The following is a 22,850-nucleotide window of genomic DNA, read 5'->3' as shown; positions in this document are numbered from 1 at the left end:
ACCAATTGCATCGCCAAAACGGAAATCACACAAAACACTGTTCAATAGCTCATTTGGAAGTACTACTGACTTCCTGACATTTGCTGGTCATCTGCTTGCCTTTAGTCACATGATATCACTATTACAAGTTAGACTTTAGAGGGTAATTGTCATATAAGTGCTCAGCCCCTGGTGAGCAGTTTATTTTCAAGTCTGTCTAGTTGAGGGAGCCTACCTTCATCACATATTAGATTGAAAAGTTAGTATTTTAGTGTTGAGATTTTAGAGAAGATTTTAATTTTAAAAACTGATACCTTACAACAACATTTTTGATTAAAAATTTACCTTTCTCACTGGTTCCAAATTCTGGTAGAGGCTTGATGTCAGATTCCCCATCACTTTTCTCTGGATGTTCAGGTACTTTATTCCTCGAGCGAATCTAGAAAGAACAAGTGATTTATCTGACCTTAATACTTTATTTGCGATTAAGGTTTCAAATAATAAAAGTATAAGATAAATCTTAAACACTTAAGACCAACAATGGTGCACTAATTTACTAAGAAAAAATGCATAAAAAAGAATGAGGGTGTCATGGCTGTGCGCAAGCAGGCAGAGAGGAAGGACCCAAAATGTAGAACTCACTGAGGCAAAGGTGAACTCAAAATAAACAGGTTGCAGACCGAACTGAAGACTAATTATACTGGGGGGAAATAAATTAACAGGCAGGCAAAACAGGTAATGGAACACACAGCGTAAACTAAGGGTATGACGCAACAACGAGCAGGGGAAGACGCAGACACTAAATACAAGAGGTGGACAGAGCTAAGAGGAAACAGCTGGGAGACGCTGATTACACTGACGAGACAGGGAGAGCACAAAGCTGAACTGAAGCTTTTGAAGATTATTTTCAGTTTTTTTCAAACTTATTTTTCATTTACAAGAACACAAGCATAAGAACACATTTATAATTAAAAAAAATAATCAAAGTCAAACCCACTTGTTGGAGAAAAAAAAAAGCTAATGACATAGTTTTAGAAAACAGATTCTTAGACCAAATGGCATCCATTGTTTTTATTTGCTTCACTTGACACTTTTACTGTCCAGGGTGTACCCCACCTTTCACCATATGACAGCTGGGATAGGCTCCAGCCCTCCCGTGACCCTGATAAGGACACGTGGAACAGGATGGATGGATGAATTTGTTTTGGGGAATATACAAAGATGTAATTATAGAGAGGGCAGATAGTTATGTTGACTCTTTTCTGCTGACTGTCTGCTGCTCTGTTTCATTTGTGAAAAATGTGCCTGTACCTGTTGACATTAACTATGCAAAACTGTGTTTATCGGGAACTGTCTTACATGTTACATTAAAAAGGCTAAGTCTGTTTTGGCATTGTGGTAGCCACTGCGAAGAAAATGATGTGAGGTTATAGTGTAAAATTAAATGTATCTGTTCCCCTGACCTTTGACTGTTGTCGTCCATATTGCTGATCAAATGTGCTGTATGACAAAAGTAAAATTGCAAAGATTTAATCTTTACCTCTGTTTCAGCCGTACTCTCCTGTGGCTTATTTCCTGCAGGGAAATGTAATAAAAAGCAGATTATTAGGATCAGACAGAAAAGAAATGACCTTTAGTGTTCACAAATATTTATCCTGTCCAGTAAAAATAAAAAGGAATCAGAATTATGTTTGTATTCAGACAAACATCTCACCTTCTTTGGTTTTTGTTGGAATAGTGTCATGTGTTGGACTTGTATTAGTCTCAGTATCAGCTTCATCTTTGACCATGTTCCTGCTGCTGTCACTGGGGACCTCTTTGCTTTCAATAGTCTGTCCAGCTGAAGAGTCGGAGCCTACATTTATCACACATTACATTGAATAGCTAGTGTTTAATCTGTTCAAAATCTTTCAAAAAGGTTAAATTATGACTGAAAACGTTTTACAGTAAAAATCTGTTTCTGTGAAACTTTTCATTACAAATGTACCCTTCACACTGCTTGGAGATGGTTCTAAAAAACTGACTGCAGGCTGTCCTTCTGCTGTTGTGATGTCATGAGGCTCTTTTGATTTTTCAGCATCAACAGGTTTTTTCACTGGTGAAATCTGAGACAGTAAATACCTTTATATAACATTTGGCATGTCAGATTAGGGCTCTATAAATATTAATAATTAAAGGAGTGTTTATGTTGAATATTAGATGATGTTTATACTGGTAATTGTTTTGTTTTAGCCACCAGGCATTCCACGGTATTCTATACTGTTGAACTGAGTATGATAATCATGAGAATGCTCACCATTTTCATCCAAGTAGCATACAACAGATTCCAGAGGTACAGAAGAAAATTTCCCTTGGACAAATGGCAGAGAACTTTGATCATTCATAACATAATGATTACTAAAGGTAGCAGGAATTAAATTAAATTATATGAGTATTTATATCAAACGTAAAGTATTTTAAGTTTTTTTATAGGACCCTAAAACTGCGAGTGTATTATTTCCCAAGTAACCAAATGTAAGAATACAGAAATTTCTATGTGGAATTATTTGTTCTACAAAACTTCTGCCACCAGGTTGTGATGCTGAGCATTATTATTATTATTATTTCAACAACAACAAGTGCTTTATTCTCGCATGGACAAGAAAAAAAACATTTTGCAAACTTTATGTTATCCCACTTTAGAATTTAAGCAGAGGATTGGAAATCAGCTTGTTTTGTAACTCATATCTAGAAGGTCATCTCCTCAGAAAGCAAACAGACACACATGTTTATATAGTGGTTAATGTTAGGAAAATATATTTTCTAGCGCTTATTTGCTGTATATTTTGTTTTATGCATTTAATAACAGGCCAGTATATTAAAGGCCACCTTTGAGTTATAAACTGCGTCATAGGTCATTAGATTGTTTGATGATTGTGATGTGGGAGAGTGCAGAAAAGGAAGCTTTGTGCAGAGTTGAAGAGAACATCACCTATTTTTATGCTGCTAAAAGAGAACAACAGGAAACAGCTGGGGGTAAAAGAGCGTTGAGACTGTTAGTGATGTGCAAACATCACTGCCTTAGATGGGGTTGAAGTTAACTGTCACTGATGGATGATAAATATACTCTGCTTACGCATGAGGGGGTGTGAACCCTGACATATAAGGTTGTATATCGAAGTGCTTCCTCTTTGAAATCTACCTGACTGCGCTTTGGGTGGTATTGTGTGGATCTCCCACATATATGTTCTTAATAAATAATTGTTGTTGACTGGACTTGCTCTGAGTATTGGTTGTTTATTCTCAGCACATCATTAAAGAATTGGGACATTAAAAGTGAAAAAAAAATTGTGTTAAGGTATTGTTGTTATAATTGTTATAATGGACTTGTTATATTTGTGATAATAATAAAATCTTCTGTAAGAACCTGATATCCAATGGTTTTATTAGAAATCATTGAATTATTAGAATTGTAGTAGTGGTTTGTTTTTCATTTACTTACATTTGTTAAATTTTGGTGTTTGTTTGCTTTTTTATGCACATACTGAATCAATTTATGACAACAACTAATAAGGAGGTGAAGATTTAATTTTTACCACTGTTTCAGCTACAATCCTCTTCAATTCACGTCCTGTGGGGTAAAGCTAAAGTCAGCAACAGTGTTTTATCACAGTGTGCTAAAATTAAGGATTAATTAAAACTGAAATCACTTGTAGATGTAAAAATGTTACCCCTCTACCTGTCACTGGCTCGATTTCAGATTCTCCTCCCCCTGATGTGCTTGCTTCACTTTTCACTGGTTGGTCAGCTTGTCCATGTCCTAGTTCACTCTGGAAAAAATAAATAAATACAAATGTATTTACATGACGTCTTTAACCTGTTGAAGTCTATAGCTGCAATAATGTTATGTTTGTATTCAAGTAAAAATACATTACATCAGAACCTCAGAAAAAAACACAGATCATACTTTAATATGCATGAAAATGCAGAGAAAGTAAGTCTTTTTAGTTAATTTCTCTAATTAACTGATTAATCTACTGCAATAATTACATTTTTTTATTATTCAATTTTTTAAAACATATCTTTATAAAAAATCTTCAGATATTGATAAAATTATAGTTAAAAAATTAGCATAAATAAGTCACATGGCTGGGGCAGGGCGGGTTATTTTTAGCCTTTTTTTGTACTCTGTGTTTGAGTTTCAGGTGGAGTTGTCTCCACCTTAGAGTATTGTTCTCTGATGTGTCCTTCTCACACCTTCTCCAAATGTGGAAGGGCAATCAACCAATGGCAATCAATTCAATGTTTCTATCACCTCAACAAACATCAGCAAACATACAAACTGTTATCTTGCTGTTAGGCTACGTTCACACTGCAGGTCTTAATGCTCAATTCCGATTTTTTGATCAAATGTGATTTTTTGTGTCTGCTCGTTCACACTACAAATAAAATGTGACAGCAAACGCGCTCTGGTGTGAACCCTCAAAGCGGCTCACATGCGCAAAAGAAGATGTCACACACAACGCGCTCTGCTTAGACCCAGACCAACAGTATTGTTTGACTGTTTCAGACTTTACGTTTCCCAATTTTGCTTTAAGTTATAAAGTTATTAATTTTTTTTATTTACATATGGTGTAATAATGATCCTTACTGCTGTTTTAGAGAGGAGCGGTGCTTTAAAGGATGCAGATTTCTGTCAGAATCTGCAGATTATACAGTACAAATAAAATGTTCACGTTTCTCCAACGTTGTCTTCCCAACAGTTTCACTGACATCTACACTGGTTGGCCAGGAAGCGTTCGCGATGTCTTCTCCGGCGCTGATAATTGGAGTCTGTCTTGTGTCAGTGATGTAAAAAACGGATTTAATGCAACATGACCATTCAAACAGCAGTCGCTTTCTAAAACATCGGATATGTATCGGATTCAGTACCACATACGAAAGTGACCCAGATCGGATTTGAAAATATCGGATTTGTGCTGTTCACACTGTCATACCATGATCGGATATGGGTCGCATAGGGTCAAAAAAGTCGGATTTGATGCGCTTTTGCCTGCAGTGTGAACGTAGCCTTTGTGGCACAGAGTTTTTCTAGCTAAAGGTCCAGCTGCTGTATTTCACAGGAAAAGAAAAGAAAGAGCTAATATCACTCAGAAATGGAGAAAGATGTAGGAAGAAAGCAAGGAGACGAACAAGAGAGGTTAGATTTAAAGGTAAGGACCTCTCGGTGATGATAACGTGCAAATTTAAAGCTTACATGCAATTTAATTTTATGAAATGGCCTGCATTTGTATAGCGCTTTACTCAGTCCCTATGGACCCCAAAGCGCTTTACACTACATTCAGTCATTCACACACTGGCAATGGCAAGTGTAGCCACAGCTGTAGCCACCTGGGGCAGCTGTGGCGCTCTGTGTCCGGCATTGTAGCCACAGGCTACAATGCCGGACACTGGCGCCACCTCTGACCACCACCAGTAGGCAAACATGGGCTTAGTATCTTGCCCAAGGATATTTGGCATGCAGCCAGGAGGCAGCCTGGGATCGAACCACCAACCTTCTGATTAGTGGCTGACCTGCTCTGCCACCTGAGCTACAGCCACAATTTTAATCACGTATTGGAGATTCTTATAAAAACAAACTAAGCTATACTAGCTGTCTCATTCAAATCTTGCTTGAAAATACTCAGTAATTTGTATGGGTAAAAGAGGTTAGTTTGTGGAATTGTGGTGATTTTTTTTTTTTATATAAAGCTCTGCGTTGGACTGATGTGCAGTGGCTGTGGTGCTTATGGTCAGTGTTGGTTTACATAAACTGTAGTAAACTAATTTACATTTAAGATGATGATGATTAGATGATTTCACTGAATTCCACTTTTATACCAATTCTATATTGTCTAGTGTAAAGACAGCATTAATAGTGTCAGTGTAGGGAATGGACATCAGCCAAAATATAGCATGAAACTACATACATCTTGTTGAATTCAGTTGTGTAAATTTACAAAGAGCAGCAGGTCAGTTGAAAACCTACTGAAGCTTATATTAGGAACTATTGTGATTTGTGGTTCTTTTACCTGTGCTCAGCCACTACACAGATCTTAGGGTTCCCCCACCTGCTGAATCCCACTGTAAGCCCTTATGTACTAGCTTTAATGTTTAGGTGTGGAGACAAATTCACCATCTACAATGCAGGCAACAGAACATTTTCAATTTCATTAGAATTTATTATAATTTCATTATAATTAGAATTTAGAGTCAAATATTTGTATTCTCATGTACTAATACTTAGTATTATTCTATTAATGTAGCACAAAGTTCAGTTACCTTTGCACAAAAAATGGTTAGTAAAATTATCCTTCAAGGTGCTACTTTTTACTTTCCTACTTAACTGAAAAAAGAGGGTTTTTTGTTGGTTTTTATGTTGTTTTTATGTTTTATATTGCTTTTACTGGTGACTTAAAACAAAGGCCCAGCTACATTTTATGACCAGTTCTAATGTCACATGCTTAAAATGTTTTTGTTTGTTTGTTTTAGAAAACAAAAGCACGATGAAGATAAAATCAAATCAACAACATGCACTGGTGAATTGTAAGGTTTTCTATATAATTTTGGCATTTTTAATTTTTTGGTATTTTTCAAACATGCTGTCAGAGAGAAGAGAGCCTGCCTAGAAAAAAAAAACAGTGGACACAGTAAACAACAAGTGTTATTTATATGTATTTTTGTACATGTAAAAATGAAAAATTTCACAGTTGTATGACTGATTGTAATTTGAAAGTTTTACCGTGGTTCGAGTTTGACTTTCATCCAACGCATCTACAGGGAAAAATAGTTTGCACAGCATCAACTTTTGATTTACTAGTTATAATGGACTTTTGACTTGGTCACTTCAGCTGACCTTTGTCATCTTTCAAAGATTTGATTTCAGGCTCTCCTCCTCTTCCTCCTCCTTCTGCTGCTGTTGTGTTGTGGTGGTCTTCCATACCATCAGCTTCTCACTTTATAAGCAGTCTGTGTAAAAAAAAAAAATGCATTCAGTTTATCAAAGATTAAAATAAGAGCAATTTTTTATGAGTATCAGAAAGTAAAATATTTTAACATTTTTGAAATATATTTTTATTTAATGAATTTTTAAAAAATCCCGTCTAAAATAGCTGATACTTTAAGGTGTAACAAACTACATCTATTTAAGAAGACAATATAATATTTCTATGTAATAAATGTATTTTTTTCACACAAAACAATACCAAATCAGAGTGAAAGGTAATGGGAGTGGTAACTTTACTAACTAGCAAACTGGTTCAAGGGAATGGGAGGAGACTGTAATGCTTTCTTGCTGAGCACTGAACTGTCACCATTCAGGTAAAATGACAGTGGTGACTTCTACAGAAAGACGCACTGAATGCCAAACTATCAGATTTTTCTGTGGTCACTACAAGGCCTGCAGTGTTTGCCCTGTGAAATCTAAAAAACAGATATTAAATTAAAACATACAAAAATTAAGGCAATCTTTCTCCTTAAATCTCAAATAGAATTCTGTCCCATAAAGGATCTTCTGCTGGTTTCACTCATCCTTTGATGTACTGCCATCTTGTGGTTGCAGTTGGCTTTGTCTCTGGAAGCTAATGCTATGTCATTTTCATGGGTTTGCCCATGTCTGATTAACAAAGAAATTAATGCTGATGAAGCTGAGAGGTAAGTTGTTTCTGTTTTGTTTTGATTTTTTTGTTTGGTTGTTTGAAAAGCTGCATTTTAACTCTAGTTAAAACTCTAATCTTTGATGAGAGACTGACGGGAGATCATTTGGCATTAGCAAGTAAATGAACAAATTATACCATGTGTATAAAAGGCTCTGGGATTTTATATCTATGTAATGCAATATTGTGTGGGGTGGAGTCGTAAGAAATGATGTAGGCAGAAGTTGGGGGTAACGCGATGCTACTCGAGAAGGGGAGATTGTTTTTCCGTGTTAGTTCTGTTTACCTCGTAAGCTGTGTTCCTGGTTAGCCATCCTTCACGGTGATGCTCCGAGTGTTAAGTTCAAGACTGGAAGTAAGTCTGTGAAGGTTCTCAGTCATCCAGGTCATCGTAGTCAAAGGAGCTTGCAAAGAAAAGCGTCTGGACTTCTTTAAGTTACTTGAAGACGTTTCACCTCTCATCCGAGAAGCTTCTTCAGTTCTAAGGTCAAATGGTGGAGAGTCCCAGATATAAACCTAGTGGGAGTATTCCCCCACAGAGGGACAAAAGGACCGACAAAAGGCGATTAGAGGATCATCAGGGGGTCCTTTTGTCCCTCTGTGGGGGAATACTCCCACTAGGTTTATATCTGGGACTCTCCACCATTTGACCTTAGAACTGAAGAAGCTTCTCGGATGAGAGGTGAAACGTCTTCAAGTAACTTAAAGAAGTCCAGACGCTTTTCTTTGCAAGCTCCTTTGACTGGAAGTAAGTTTCCTTAAATATGTTTATTTTCCGATTCTGATGTTGGCCGTGGCTTTAGTTACATTCTACCGCGTTGTAGCGCCGCATTTTTTCATCTCGTGACTAGAGGCATTATGTCCGCCGCCGCCATTATGTAGTAATTTTATTCGGCCACACGGTGGCGCCAAAGTCCCTTTGTTTACAGTTTGAGTGGATGTTTCGGCTATGTATGACATTCTCACTGTGATTAATTGTGTCCTTTCTGTGTTTGGAGCAAGAGATGTAAGATTGGTATAGTTCAAATCATATATGTTGTGTTATGTGTATATTCAGATGGATGTGTTGGTTTATTTCAATTAATTCTTTATTTTTATCTTAGTGAAGCTGTTGCTGTATATATTTATATACTCATGGCAACTTGTTTGTTACTACAGACTGCTGGCAACACTGAGCATCTAGGTGGCAATAAAACTGACAATCCAGCAAAGTGGAAGCCTGTTGTCCTCCTTCCTGTATCCTGACCGATACACCATCTTGTTAGCTGCTGAACCTAAAAGAACTAGCCCTCACCAAGTACTCCTCACCCCCATGATTTATTGTCTCAGCAGGTAAGCTGTCATTTGTTAACTATTTTGGCCAACATGTGCAATGTAGAGGAGTTATAGTGTATTGTAAAGAAACTTTTAACAACTTCTTTAACTTCTTTAACCCGAAAGACAAAACTCCTAAACACAAACTTAACAATGTGGTGTATGCTGTACAGTGCAGCGAGGAACGCCCAGACCTCTACATCGAAGAGACCAAACAGCCACTTCACAAGCGCATGGCACAACATAGAATAGCCACCTCCACGGGACAAGACTCAGCAGTTCATCTGCATCTAAAGGACAAAGGTCGCTCTTTCGAGGATGCCAACGTTCACATTTTGGACAGATGGTTTGAAAGAGGAGTGAAAGAAGCCATTTACGTAACCTGTGAGCGACCATCTTTGAACAGAGGCGGTGGTTTATGACACCAACTGTCTGCCATCTATAATCCAGTTTTGAGATCCCTTCCCAGACGCCTTAACGCCCACTCACATCCTGGGCCATCTGACCTCAGGAAATCACATGATAGGGTGGGGCCAGGTTTCACAATGAGCTCACCCGAAACCCTGGCTGATTGGAACCCACACCCACTTTCACACCTTGGCTCATGTGATTAAGTAGAGGATCATCAGGGGGTCCTTTGTCGCTCTTTGGGGGGAAACTCCCACTGAGTTTAAATCTGGGACTCTCCACCATTGACCCCTTAGAACTGAAGAAGCTTCTCGGATGAGAGGTGAAACATCTTCAAGCAACTCAAAGAAGTCCAGACGCTTTTCTTTCCAAGCTCCTTAGTCTCTGTGTTATGTTTCCTGTTTTACTTTGAAAGTTTGTGTCTCAAGTTAAGGTATCTGGTTTTGCTTCCCTTGTCTCGTTAGCCCTCATTTGTCCCAGCTGTGTTTCCCCTCCTGTCTCTTATTCCCTGATTGCTCCCTCTGTACCAAGTACCAAGAAGGGAAAAAATAAATGTAAAGACTATTGAGAGCCAGAATAGACAACAGAGTCTACATTCTAAAATCAGTCAGGTTCTTACCTCTTTCTGTCCATCTGTCAAGTCAAATATTCGAAATCTTGGAGTAATATTTGACTCTTCTCTGGGCCTTGACTCTCATGTAAAATCTTTGTCTCGTTCCTGTTTCTATCATTTAAGAAAGATCTCTAAACTGCGACATATGGTTTCCTCAGCTGAACTGGAAAAACTCATTCATGCATTTGTGTCATCACGCTTAGATTACTGTAATTCCCTGTTTACTAGCTTGGATAAATCATATCTCTCTCGCCTCCAGGCAATACAAAATGCAGCAGCCAGACTACTAACTCGTTCTACCAAGCGTGTTCACATCACTCCCATCTTATATTCTTTACATTGGCTCCCAATAGAGTTTAGAATTCGCTTAAAAATTCTTGTTTTAACATACAGAGCACTAAATGGCCAGGCCCCAGGTTATTTATCCAAGCTTTTTATAAAATACACTGCTGCTCGTCATCTCCGCTCACAGACTCAGAGTCTGTTAGTTGTTCCCCGTACACGACTGAAGACAAAAGGGGACAGAGCCTTTCAGTCTGTTGCACCAAGGCTGTGGAATAGTTTACCACTACAATTACGTTTGCTTGACTCTGTGGATTCTTTTAAAAAACAGTTAAAAACTTTTCTGTTCAAACAAGCCTTTTGTTGATCTACATATTTTATATTTTTTTTACATTATTTACATTTGACTGTCTGTCTGTGAAAAGCACTTAATAAATAAAGTTTACTTACTTACTTACTAAGAAGGAAATAAGGAATTAATTTGAGGCAAAGGCTATCTAAAGGGTATTGGACGATAATAAAGAACCCCTTTACAACAGATACCTGTAATGGAAAAATATAAATATCTAAATGAGTGTGATACTAATTTGTCTGAATTTACAGGCAACATATGTTCAAAAAATGAATTTATTATTATTTTTATTCAGATAAAACATTTAAAGTAATAGCCTTAAAATAATAAGGCTCTGATTTTATTTTCAATAATAAATAAAGACTAGTCCTTAAGAGTTGATTTCATTGGTTACCAAACCATTTAACTTGGTGCTGAGGACTTGAATTATACCAACAAATTGGATAATAGGAATAGTTAAACCCTTAACAACTATACAGTCAATTATAGAGCGGTTGCATACACTAGTGTGTACAAAAACTGTTTATTGATCGTTTAACTTCTTATTTAACTGCAGCAGGCTTAGTGGGAGATGAGCAAGCTGATTTTAGGGTGGGTTACTCAGCAATTGATCATATATTGTTTTTCATGTAACTGATTAATATTTGTGCTATAACAAACAACTATACTGTGCTTTTATTGATTACAAAAAAGCTTTTGATTTAGTAAAAATATGTTTTTTGTAGCAAGTTGATTGCTGTAAATATAAATGGGAGACTTTTTATAGTTGTGTATCGGTTCAGAAGGCTTTAGATTCAGTAAAACTATATTTTATTAACTGGAAACTAAGTCTAAATCCTAATAAAGATTAGGTCGTTATTTTTGTAAAAGGAAAGAATGTGACTTTAAATTTGGAATTTCTGTATTACAAGTCGTGGAGGATCATGCAATCTTGGTGTCATATTCACTTATAATAATCACTTAAAAAAGGCTACAAAACAACAGTGGTAGGCTTGAAAGGTTCTCTATAGTTTAAGTAAAATTAGGGATCTGGGATTATCTGTTTAAACACTTGCAGTTGTTTGACCAGATGATCTTGGAATGTTAATGCCCCCAAGTGGCATTAATGAAAATCAGTGGTAATGTCTTGTGCATTCACCAGGGGGCACAGTACTAATGGAAGTTCAGTCACTTACAGCTTTCTACACATATATCCATGCATGTTTTTGCATTGATCGGTGGTTCAAAAAATGTTTTTGAACAGAAAGGTGTGGCACTGCAATGTTTTTTTAATTCAAAAATGAAAATCGAATTGTTGTTCCTCTCAGATAGAGAGCATGATGATAGCAGCAACAGTGTATATGCTTGTGAATTCTCTCATAATGAAATACGCAAGAAATACATTGGGCTCTGTTAAAAACTTTTAGGTCTCAGTGAAATGCTACTGTTCTGCAGGAGAGGGAACCAAAGTCTTGGTACTGCCCTTGCACCTACTGTACATGCACGTGCAATCTGTGCATACCAATTGCTGTATGCATTGGCTTTTCAGATAAATGAACAGTCAGGGCTTGCAAAATTTCAAAATCTCTAGTAGCCTTTCGGCCAGGGACTCTTCAGATTTTGGTAGCCCAAAATAAATTTAAGTAGCCCGAATAAAAAAGAGAGCAATTTTTTGATTGATGTTTTATTTCCTGTTTTGTTTCCGTTACAATATTATACTTTAATGTATAATATTGTAACGGAAACAAAACATTAATCAAAAAATTGTTGAAACACAAATTACAACATTGTATAAAAATTACAATCATCAACTCAAATACTTGGTTCTAATTGAACAGAAATTTCTATGAACTTGTAAGAACTGTAGAACATAAATCAGTCTGTGTCAGATCCTGAATTTGAAATTTCCACTTAAGTCACAGGTAAGAGGCAAGTGGAACCAAGATCTAGGCCATTTGCTTTTTGAAGTTTGCAAAGACTGCTAAATTTTGCCAGTGGTAGTTCACTCTTTGCAACATAGTACGCTGTTCTAAACAGATTTTTCAGGTTTATTTTTAGTATGTTATTTGCAATTGGTGTTTGTTCTGGGAAAAATATTGCAGACTGAGCAATAATGCATCTCTTGCATTTCTCATGGGTTCTAATGGGGGCCTTTCTTAAAATTACTGGTCCCAGTAACAAAGGTGCTTGTTGACTCAGAAATCGAGGGAAAACCAGCAACACACCCGGTAGAACATTATGTCATTTACACGGGTGCACATAAGTGGTCCGCATGTGCGCATTCGCTGTCAAAATAAAAGATGCGCACCAGATAAGAAGTTACAACGCGCGTTTGCGTCCATATAAAAGGCTGTTTTTGTCCGCTAGAGTGGGATTTTCACGGCACATTCTGCACCACCTCTCTGTGCGTTCATCATTTGTTTGAAGCCAGCTCACCTCCTGCAACCACTTTTCCGAGAATACGCGCTTCTTTTGTGGTTCGGACTCCTTCTGACATTTCTTTGGAGGTGGAGGAACACCAAAGTAATTGCTTAAAGGAGCTTCTTCGACATCTTTAAGAGTTCTAAACAAATGTCTGTCCTCCTCCAGAAAATCTTATGTACGCAAACGCGCGTTGCAACTTCTTATCTTGTGCGCATTTTTTTTATTTTGACAGCGAATGCGCACCTGCGGACCACTAATGTGCACCCCTGGTTATTTAGCTCGTCATGTTGCAGCCACAGAAATTCTTTTGTCCATGAAACCATAAAGCTGCACTTTCTTTTTTCCTTATAGTCTGATTTGTCATAACTTTTCCGTTTTGTGGTAAGCTTTTCTTTGGCTGTCACTTCTTCACCCTGACCTGTCTTATTTGGCTCAGCAGATCTAAAATATATATCCTGCTGCTTTTACACACGCACTCACATAACGCTCAGCGATTCTCTGCACGATCAACCTCTCACATGTTTAAGCTTGCTGCGGGAGATTTCACTTGTCATGTTTGCATAGTAAGCTAACGATTGATAAGACGATGTCAGAGGACGCCCCCGGGACGTCGGGCTAGCGATTTTGCAAGCCCTGAACAGTCATAGCGGAAACAATCACTTTCAGCAGTATTCAAAGCACAAAGTTGCCTGCCACTAATATTTGTACATAACATTTGTCCGACTCCTTTTATAATATTGCGCTGTGTAATGGAGACTACAAATGCAACAACAGATAAAGTGCCTGTTCTGCAAAAATGAGTCCAACATTTCAATTATTAAAACAATGCAGTAGTAGTTTTAAATTTAAACAGCTCAGATTACGCAACGATATGTATGTGTGTATATTTTTGGCAGAAATATGTGGTATTTGTAGTATTTGTAAAAATTACAGAATATTTAAGTGAGTATTCCTATGAAAAAATTATATCTGTAGTTTAGATCATTCTATTTGGTGTGATTTGGCAAGGTTTAGATATAAAGTTATTGGTGTTCCAGTAGTTACAAGCAGATTTTACAGAGTTGAATATATTAAATGTTTATGTTAACTTTGTACTGTGGGAAAACTTGAAGATGAGTGTCATAAATTGTTTGAATGTAGTTATTTTAAGTTGCAAAAATAAAAATATTTGCTTTTATATTTTGGGTTGATATCAAATGCTTAAAAGATGGAGAAATTGTTAACACTAAGAATATTATTACAAAATTATTGAATTTCTTTTACAAAGAAATCTTTCTGTATTTGGTGATTTTTGGCAGATGCATTTAATTATTTCTCCTTTTTGATAATGATGATATGCATTGGATAACCATCAGCTTTGTTTGTTTATTTGTGTATTTTCTCTTTCTCACTAGGTGTGGGTTTTGATTATCGATTAAAATCGATTATAGCTTGGATAACGTAAAATCGATTAATTAAAATCCTGTATCAATTTTTAAATATAATTTTATTTTGCCCAAAATGCCAGAATCTCAGGTTAAACCTCATTAAATTTCAACAACCACCAAACAGCTAAAGCAGTAAATGAGAGCAGGTACACGGATTCTGCACAAAGACGTAAACACAAAGCGCTGACCTGCCGACAGATCAGAAACAGTCAGATGTCACCTTTCTCACCCGATGGCACGGATACAGTCGGGTCTGAAAGCCGACAGGTCACTGATTCTGATGTTTCGGTGGGTCCGCGCTTTGTGTTTATGTCCTTTTTGCGCTACATTCTGAAGCTCTAAGTTTTATCTCTCTCCAAACAATATTGACTGAACCAGCAGCAAAAGAAGATCCAAACTATGCTTCACATAAACATGGTCATGATTTCCCTCTTACTTTTGCTGTTTTCCTTCTACCACAATAAAATCACACTTCATGCACAGATATCTCTCTCTTTCTCTCGTTCAGTATACTTCAAGAACAGTTTCCCGTCTAAAGATGTCGGCCGCTGTTTTTTTCCCTTTACTTACTTCTGAAAAGAAGTAATTTCCATGGTGTAACAATAACTGCATTATAAAGGACTATTTATTCTGAGCTAAGGATCAAGTTATGAAAGATTACTATCTTTGTCCTTAAACCAATGATAGCTTGATCAAAAATGTTTTGTTAATTTTTTGGGTAAATTATGGTCCCGTTTATAATACCTAGTATCACAAGACAGTGGAGAAATGTGATTTAAAATTGAACTTCTCAGTTCATTTTTGATCACTTTCAGGATCACTACCCTTGCTAAAAAAAAAAGAGGAGGAAGAAATATACTGTGTATATATATATAACATTATACCGTATCACAATAGTAATGTTAAGTTTGTCTGTTTTTTCTTACATTTTTCTTTTCATATTCATGCGTGCACATATTTTACAAGGTTTTATAAAAACACACACATTACACCCTCCCCTTTAAGAAAACTCACCTTTTCTTAGTGTTTTCTGAGCACTGCCTGGTTTGTGTAGATGTTGCTGCCTTCTTATGAATCCTACCAGACCCTGTTCTTTATATAGAGAGAGATCAGTGACATCAGATGCTATGGGTTTTCCCCTCACAAACCTCTCCCAATTCCTCTCAGCAAATGGGATATGACATGAGAGGTATAACAACCTTTGGATCGCAGTATGCACACGACTTTCAAATGTGTAATATCGAAAGCAAAAGTGAAAAAATGTCATTTAACTGTGCCATGACCTGCACTTATTGTATTATGTGACTTAGAATAAAGTTGTTGGCCTGACTGATAACATCATTCAACATCCCCAATCCTTGCTTATTCAAGTACACATGATAGCTGATATCTGGAATGAGAGTTTTTATCTTGGCTTTGTTAAAGTCCCCAGTAATAACAAAAACACTGATTAAACAGTTAAACAATGAATGACTTACTAGTTTAATCTTAAAAGCGTCATCTTCCTGGGTCTTTAACCCAGGTTTTTCTTAATTTCTTGAAGATTATTGAGATGCTAATGTTCAGCTTTTGCAAGGACAGGTATAAAGAATCTCTATAGGCTCCTCTTGTCAAGGTGTGCTGTGTGGTTGACAGGAGTAGTATCCAAACACTGGACTCAAAACACAAGTGGTGAATTAAAAGAGGCAGTTTTATTGTTGTACAAAAAAGAAGAACACTACAAACAAGAAAACAATACCTACACTGGGAACCAGAGACATGACACTGAGAAATGGGAAACTGAGGCTAGGAGCAAACTAGGAAACAGGGAAACGAGGAGCACAGGGAAACGCACAGCAATATGGGACGACACAACAACAGGCAGAGGAATACAGAGAACTAAATACACAGAGGAAAGCAAGGGAATGGGAAACAGGACGGAAACACAGCTGGAACGAATTATACATAATGGGACAGGGAGGAAGCAAAACTGAACACAGGACAAAGAACTATCAAAATAAAACAGGAAGCATGAGACACGCACTAAGATGCAGACTTGATACTGAGACTGGGGTAGAAACAGACATGGGAGCATAGCTGACTGGAGAGACAGAAAGTAAACCCATAAAACCCAAACAACCCTTGGCCCACAGGTCCAGAGGTCGACAATAATGGCATATGAGGGACCCTTCAGGATACTTTTCAGTACTTTTTAAAAAATTATTATTTTGATTGCAGATTTTTATGAACAGGGACATTCAAGCTTCAGGGCCAGGTCAGTTTCTTACAGGGATTTATTTGTACAACGTTTCCCTTGATAATTCAGCTAAATATTCTCTGACATTTCTCTGACATATACCGTGCCCCCCGTGCAATGGGTTTGCGCCCCCCCCCCCCCCTCCCAGGGGGTGGGCCCCACACTTTGGGGACCTCTGAAATAGAACAAGATACAAAGCATTAAACATGTTAAAAACACAACAGCCTTAATAAATGCAGAGTAGTTTGGAGCCAGAAGCAGAATTCATCACGTCATCACTTAAAGATTGGATATCCCACCTGCTGTTAATGTTTTAATGCAGTACAGTTTTTATCACTTGTCACATCCTGTTTATGACAGTTAAAATAAATAACGTTCATATAACTGATTACCTATTCCCACCATCATAGTTACTGTATATTGCTGTTTTGGTCTTACTCCCTTTAATCTTTTTGCTGCTGAAATTCCCATAACTGACCACTTCCTCCTTTCATTTATCCTCACTCTCTGCTGCTCTTCCACCAAGCCAACCCATCTTATCTCGTTCCGCAACATCAAGAACATTGATATGGACATTCTCACTACCAGACTGGATAATATTCAGACTATGGACTTCAATTCTATTCCTGATGATTTGGTGTTATATTATAATTGTTCACTCATTGTCCTTGATTCTCTGTCTCCTGTAAGCCCCGGCTTTCGTGGTGTACAAGGACCGGGTCCTTCGATGACTGAGAAGGCCAGAAGTGCGAGGTTGTAAAATGGGACAGTCTAGCCTTCAGATTTGTGTTACCAGCTGCCTCGGTGGAGTTTAATGACCTCAGCTGTCTGCTCCTTGCTATCTAAAATATAGAGTAAATTCTCTACCATCTCACATTTATGTTTAATCAGTTTTCTGTGTGATGTTTATTCAGCTGTGTGAAAACTATAACTTTAATCTCAGCCAAAACATTTTTCAGGAACAAAGAAAACAATGAAAAAAGCCAAACAATAACATTTTAAGTTATTGAAGTGACTTATATATCATGTTTAACCTGAGTAGCGAAAGACCATGGGGGGTTTGAAAACAATGTGCTGGGAGTCTGATGTTCTCGCCGGCTCAAGTGAGCCTCAACCTGGTGGGTAACAGACCTCTCCAAAAACGTTGGCGCACTTTTGCAAATATATGATGTCTTGATAAATTGAGCAGAAATTTGAAGTTTACACAGCTACTGAAAATATGTTAAAATTTTGTGACCCAGAAAGAGTAATATTAAAACTAAGTAACTGCCACCATTGTTGGAAGCTGAAATTGGCTGGGCCATGCTATAAATTCTAGGATTGGTTGGGCAACTATGGATACACCCGACCCATCCTTCAAATTTTGGGAAATGAAGGATGCATTTGTCAACCGTATTTGGAGCAGCCTTTGAATTGGGACAGCCTTCATCACCTGGCTGTGACGTAATCGGCCTTCAAATAACTTAAATAACTTAACCTACAGATGACAGCCACCTGCCCCCTCCCAGCATCCACCATCCAACAAGGAGCCTGTATTTTTAAATTGTTTTTTACCTGTGTGTGTCTGGCATTAGAGTGTTGATGTTGTAAATAGTTGCAAATTTGTAAAGTAGCATTTGTGTACTCACTGCTGATGCAAATAAATGGCTGCTTAGCACTTTAAAAGGTACTCTGTTTTGCTCTTTCTTGGGTGGTACGTGAGTGGGGCCCAATTTCTTGTTGTGTTCAGTGCTTTTCATGCAAGGCTGTGATTATTTAGTTCTTGTGTTATTCTTGTTTTGGTATTTAGGTTTCCATGAGTAGGTTGTTATTCTTGCCACAGTTTTCATAGTCAGTCATAGTTTGCTTCAGTTTTCATAGTTTGTCTAGTTTTCATGGTTGTTGCTGCTTTTACCCACATCTGCCCAAATAAAGGCTGGCCTTTTGTTCACCTGCAATGCCTCTCTTCAGTGTCAGCTTCTAGGTCCGTTCAACAAAACACATCGGCGTATCCCGCCGTGATGCTCCTAGATTCAGAACGTACCAATTTGCCTGCTCTCTCTGTCTCCAAGGCAGGGTCGTATCTAGGGATGGGTACCGGTATCCGGTGCCATTATGGTTCTGATAAATTGTAGTAACCAGACCCAAAAGCAGCGCACATTTCTGTGCTTTATTTCAGTGCTTTTTTTTTTTTTTCTTGAGACGTCATACACTTTGGATTCTAGCCAATCGTTTTACCTTTGCAAGCGTAGTAGGCGGGCCCAGGTACGTATGTTCTTTTAGAGCAGAGCTACAGATTAAAAATGCTCAAGGCGAAGCGGTCAAAGTCTGGCTGTACTTCACAGCAAAAGATGCAAACTCAGCAGCCTGCAACAAGTGCTTTAAGCTGATACTGTGATACTGTGCAAAGGAGGTAACTCCTCGAATCTGATGAAACACCTGGCGACGCATAGCGTTTTTTTTTAAGCCGAGAAATGCACCGTATTTGATAGCTTGCAGGACACGCTGCACAATGAACGTTCGTCCACACAACGAGGTCACTTCGAGTAATGTAAAATACAAACATGTGGAGATGAGTCTGGTAGTAATATGAGTGTTTTTCAACACTAATAAGCTGTCCAGACAGAACTGCTTGTTTTCTGTATATTTTATCTCTAGTATACCTTTACCACTGCAGGTACATGTTAATATCCCGTCTGGGAATTGGTCCAAGGTGTGTGTCAGATAGCCACACCACTAATCCACAGGAGCTGAGGTCTTGATGGCTCACTATAGTGCCGTTTTGCTGTTTCCTCCATGTTTTCACCCCAGAGAACAGTTGGGACATTTAACTTGGTTTTGTTGTACTGCATTATGCCCATAAGGTAATTTTTGTTGATTTTGTGTCATGGTCCTGAGTCTGTGGACTCAGTGATTTTGTGTTTGGTGTATTTATTGTTATTATTAATATTATTTGTAGACTGTTTTGGATGGTTTGTGTTTTGGGGTTTTGGATGCTGGGTTGGTGCTCCCTCTGTTGGTCCCTGGTGTTAGTGTTCCCCTGTCTCGTCAGGTTAATCAGGTCCAGCTGTGTCTCCCACCTGTGTGTGATTTCCCAGTGTCCCTCTGTGTATTTATAGTGTGTATCTGCCTGTGTTCCTCGTCGTGTCGTCTGTGTTCATTTACTGTGTTCCTCCGCGTCTCTCTGCCCCGCCTTCCTCATCTGCCATCTCTGTGTATCTCCCGCTGTCCTTATGTTTCAGGTTTGTTTGTTAGTTTTTTCCCAGTTTAGGTTTATGTTCAGTTCTGCCCTCACCTTTGTTATTTTCACTGTAAATAAGTCTCCTCTCGCATCTCCACTGCCGTCTGCATCTTGGGTCCCCATTCTCTCCACCACACGACTGCTGCCCCAGCCGTGACAGTTTGTTGTTACGTTACCTTCACATTACTCTGCAAAATGATCTGAAACACCCTGTCTCATAATTACCATTTAACTTTAGAAACCCACAGGCTACAGCTCCAAACACCAACACAAATCCCTATCCTAATGAGGACATATGTGATCTTTCTCTTAGTATTTAGGTATGAACACAAAGTCAACAGCACAAATCAAAGATGAAAACCAAAGACACACAACAGAAAGAGACTTTAATGCGATCGTCACAATGATTCTACTGTAGAAACATGAACAGGTAGAAAAAAAATCCTGCAGCCTGACTTCACTGTAGTATCTGTACTTCTATTTTCTTTTTTTCTTCCCTGTTCCTTTTTCCTTGTTAAGCTGAAGTAAAAAGGTTTATGCAAAATATGAACCTGATTATCAAGCGTCTCAGTTTCCTTCTTGCTGTAGTTTCTCTTGCACAGGAGATGATGTCTGACAGGTTAGACTTCTTGTTAGGAATGTCTAGAATTCCTGACAAGACAGACTGGAACAAAGGATTCATCAACTCCACACCCTACTGCATTTTAATGTATGTTTACCCATTTTTTTTTTTGTGCTTTGTTTTTGCAATTTTCCTAGCAAAATATAAAGAAACCTACTGTTGTTGATGTTGGTAATGATTGACAATGATATCTTGTGTAACGATGTCAACGTGTAAGCATGAAAGATTGCAAGTCAGCAACAACATTGTTTTTGGGAGCCCCGACAGCACAAATCTAAGATGAAAACCAGCACAAAGAGACTTTAATGCGATTGTCACAATGATTCTACTGTAGAAACATGAACAGGTAGAAAAGAAGCCTGCAGCCTGACTTCACTGCAAATGACAGCTCACCTTATTGTAGAACTGGTCTGGGGTCAGCATTCACTCAGCTTTAACATCACTCTGGGTTCTTGGCTAGCTTGGTTTTAGCATGCTGTCTGTGCAGGTGCTTGCGAAGAGCCGTACTTGTGTTAACAGTATGACGCAGTTGTTTGTATCCTGGAGCAGTCTCCACTGTCCCATCACACTCTCATCCAATGTTCCCTCTAATTTTTCATGTGTCTAAGCGAACACACAAACTCCCTGAGCGGTCCCTTGGACCATTGTGAGCAACAGCAGACGTGTGCACTGTGGTCACGCCAGCACTGAATCCATCCAAGTTACATGGTTTATTAAAATAATCAAATTACAGCATTTACATTTACGTTAGACTACTTTTAATTAACTGCTTTAGCCCACTTACAATGAACATTTTAAAAAAAAAATCTTGTTTATGACCTGTGTAGTATGTTAACACTATTGAAAGTAAAAATAACTTGAACTCCAATTTTGAAAACACAACTTTATTTTTTTTTATGTTTTTTTATAAAGCTCTGACTTGTATTATGAGTCTGCAGTCTGGGAGAGAGTCTGTAATTCTCTGTCTGCAAAATATAGTATATAAAGTTGGGCATTTAATTATGTAGTTACTTCTTTAAAAAAGTTACTGAGTTTTGCAAACAACAACGTTTTTTGCAGCTGTTTACCTAAAATGCTGCCAAGGGTTTTTTTTAAAAAAAAACAACAACAACAAACATTTCACACTATTTACAGAACAATCAGGTTATTCATGCTTTTATTTCATCTCTCTTAGATTATTGTAACAGCCTTTTTCTTTGTTTGTTTGTATCCTGGAGCAGTCTCCACTGTGCCATCACACTCTCATCCTTTTGTGCAATAAAAATACAAGTAATGTCCATATCCCACTGGAGACTGCACCACTGTTTCCTCCTTCGACACACGAACCCAAATCAGCGAGAGTGGAAGAACCGATGAGCGGGATTGACAGGCAGGCGGACTAACGATTCCAAGGAATTGGACTGCTGCGAAGCGGTTCTTGATTCCCATAGGTGCTGTACTTTGATTTAAAGTAAAGAACAGTGTGTATGACTGCTGCACAGTGGCCGTGGTTTTGTGATCATAAGTGAGTTACACAAAGGGTAGCAGAGATCACATGAATTTTAGCTGATGATACATTTTGCACAAAATTAGCTGGCACCTTGAGGTGACTGTTGTTGTGATTTGGCACTATATCAATAATGGAATTGAATAAAAACAGCCATCAGAGATGTACTTTTTACTTTCGTACTTTGAGTACATTTCAGAGCCTTTTGTGTGCATGCAACTTTTGTATGTCTATCTGAGTTATCTAGGGTTTTAGGAAATTGACTATTGTTTTTCTTCCCTGCAATTTTAAGATCAAGACATTACATGGACCCACTCCATTGTCAGACCCCGGCCTTGGTCTGGCTGTTGGCTGGCAGTGGCTTGCCCATGTGAATCCCCACTGCGAGGCCAGAATCTTTGCTGGCATATTTCTCTTTGACCTCAGGCTTCAGCAGGAAACCCTTCTGCTTGTCAAAGTAGTCCAAGGGAGCAAAGTACACAGGTGCTTCCTGTGTTTGCGTGGGTTCCCTCCGGGTACTCCGGCTTCCTCCCACCGTCCAAAGACATGCAGCTTGTGGGGATAGGTTAATTGGATAATCCAAATTGCCACTAGGTGTGAATGTGCGAGTGAATGAGAGTGCGAATGGTTGTCTGTCCCTGTGTGTTGGCCCTGCGACAGACTGGCGACCTGTCCAGGATGTACCCCGCCTCTCGCCCTATGACAGCTGGGATCGGCTCCAGTGCCCCCTGCGACCCTGAAAAGGATAAGCGGAAGCGAATGGATGGATGGATGGTTTTTCTTCCCTGTTCCTTGTTCCTTGTTATGCTGAAATAAAAAAGTTTATGCAAAATAT

General features: G+C 38.3%; 1 protein-coding gene and 2 long non-coding RNA genes across 4 annotated transcripts in view; all 3 read right to left on the bottom strand.

Annotated features, from left to right (window-relative positions):
* LOC146492914 (uncharacterized) overlaps window positions 1-22,850 on the bottom strand; it is a 236,268-nt gene that overhangs the window by 70,066 nt on the left and 143,352 nt on the right. The gene's annotated exons all lie outside the window — the stretch shown is intronic.
* LOC146492915 (interferon-induced very large GTPase 1-like) overlaps window positions 1-22,850 on the bottom strand; it is a 171,159-nt gene that overhangs the window by 18,829 nt on the left and 129,480 nt on the right. Inside the window, exons 1-5 of one of the 2 annotated variants that reach the window (XM_085147528.1) lie at window positions 2,276-2,324; window positions 1,967-2,084; window positions 1,694-1,834; window positions 1,520-1,554; window positions 325-418 (exon numbers count right to left, since the gene is read on the bottom strand). The exons of the other annotated variant lie outside the window; for it this stretch is intronic. Coding sequence (XP_085003654.1) covers window positions 325-418; window positions 1,520-1,554; window positions 1,694-1,834; window positions 1,967-2,084; window positions 2,276-2,284 — 397 coding nt within the window. The 5' untranslated portion in view covers window positions 2,285-2,324. Of the gene's footprint in view, window positions 1-324; window positions 419-1,519; window positions 1,555-1,693; window positions 1,835-1,966; window positions 2,085-2,275; window positions 2,325-22,850 lie in introns of those variants that run through there. 2 annotated transcript variants of the gene reach the window in all.
* On the bottom strand, window positions 2,614-15,540 carry LOC146492923 (uncharacterized). The gene is made up of 5 exons (XR_014871765.1): window positions 15,466-15,540; window positions 6,854-6,966; window positions 6,740-6,771; window positions 3,698-3,788; window positions 2,614-3,589 (listed from the first exon to the last, which is right to left on the bottom strand). It is a non-coding gene; the product is annotated as an uncharacterized LOC146492923 (long non-coding RNA).

The sequence above is a fragment of the Neolamprologus multifasciatus genome, chromosome 22 (genome assembly GCF_963576455.1).
Source record: "Neolamprologus multifasciatus chromosome 22, fNeoMul1.2, whole genome shotgun sequence".
NCBI lineage: Eukaryota > Metazoa > Chordata > Actinopteri > Cichliformes > Cichlidae > Neolamprologus > Neolamprologus multifasciatus.
The sequence above is the reverse complement of the archived record's forward strand: the minus strand, read 5'-3'. Positions and strand labels throughout refer to the sequence as shown.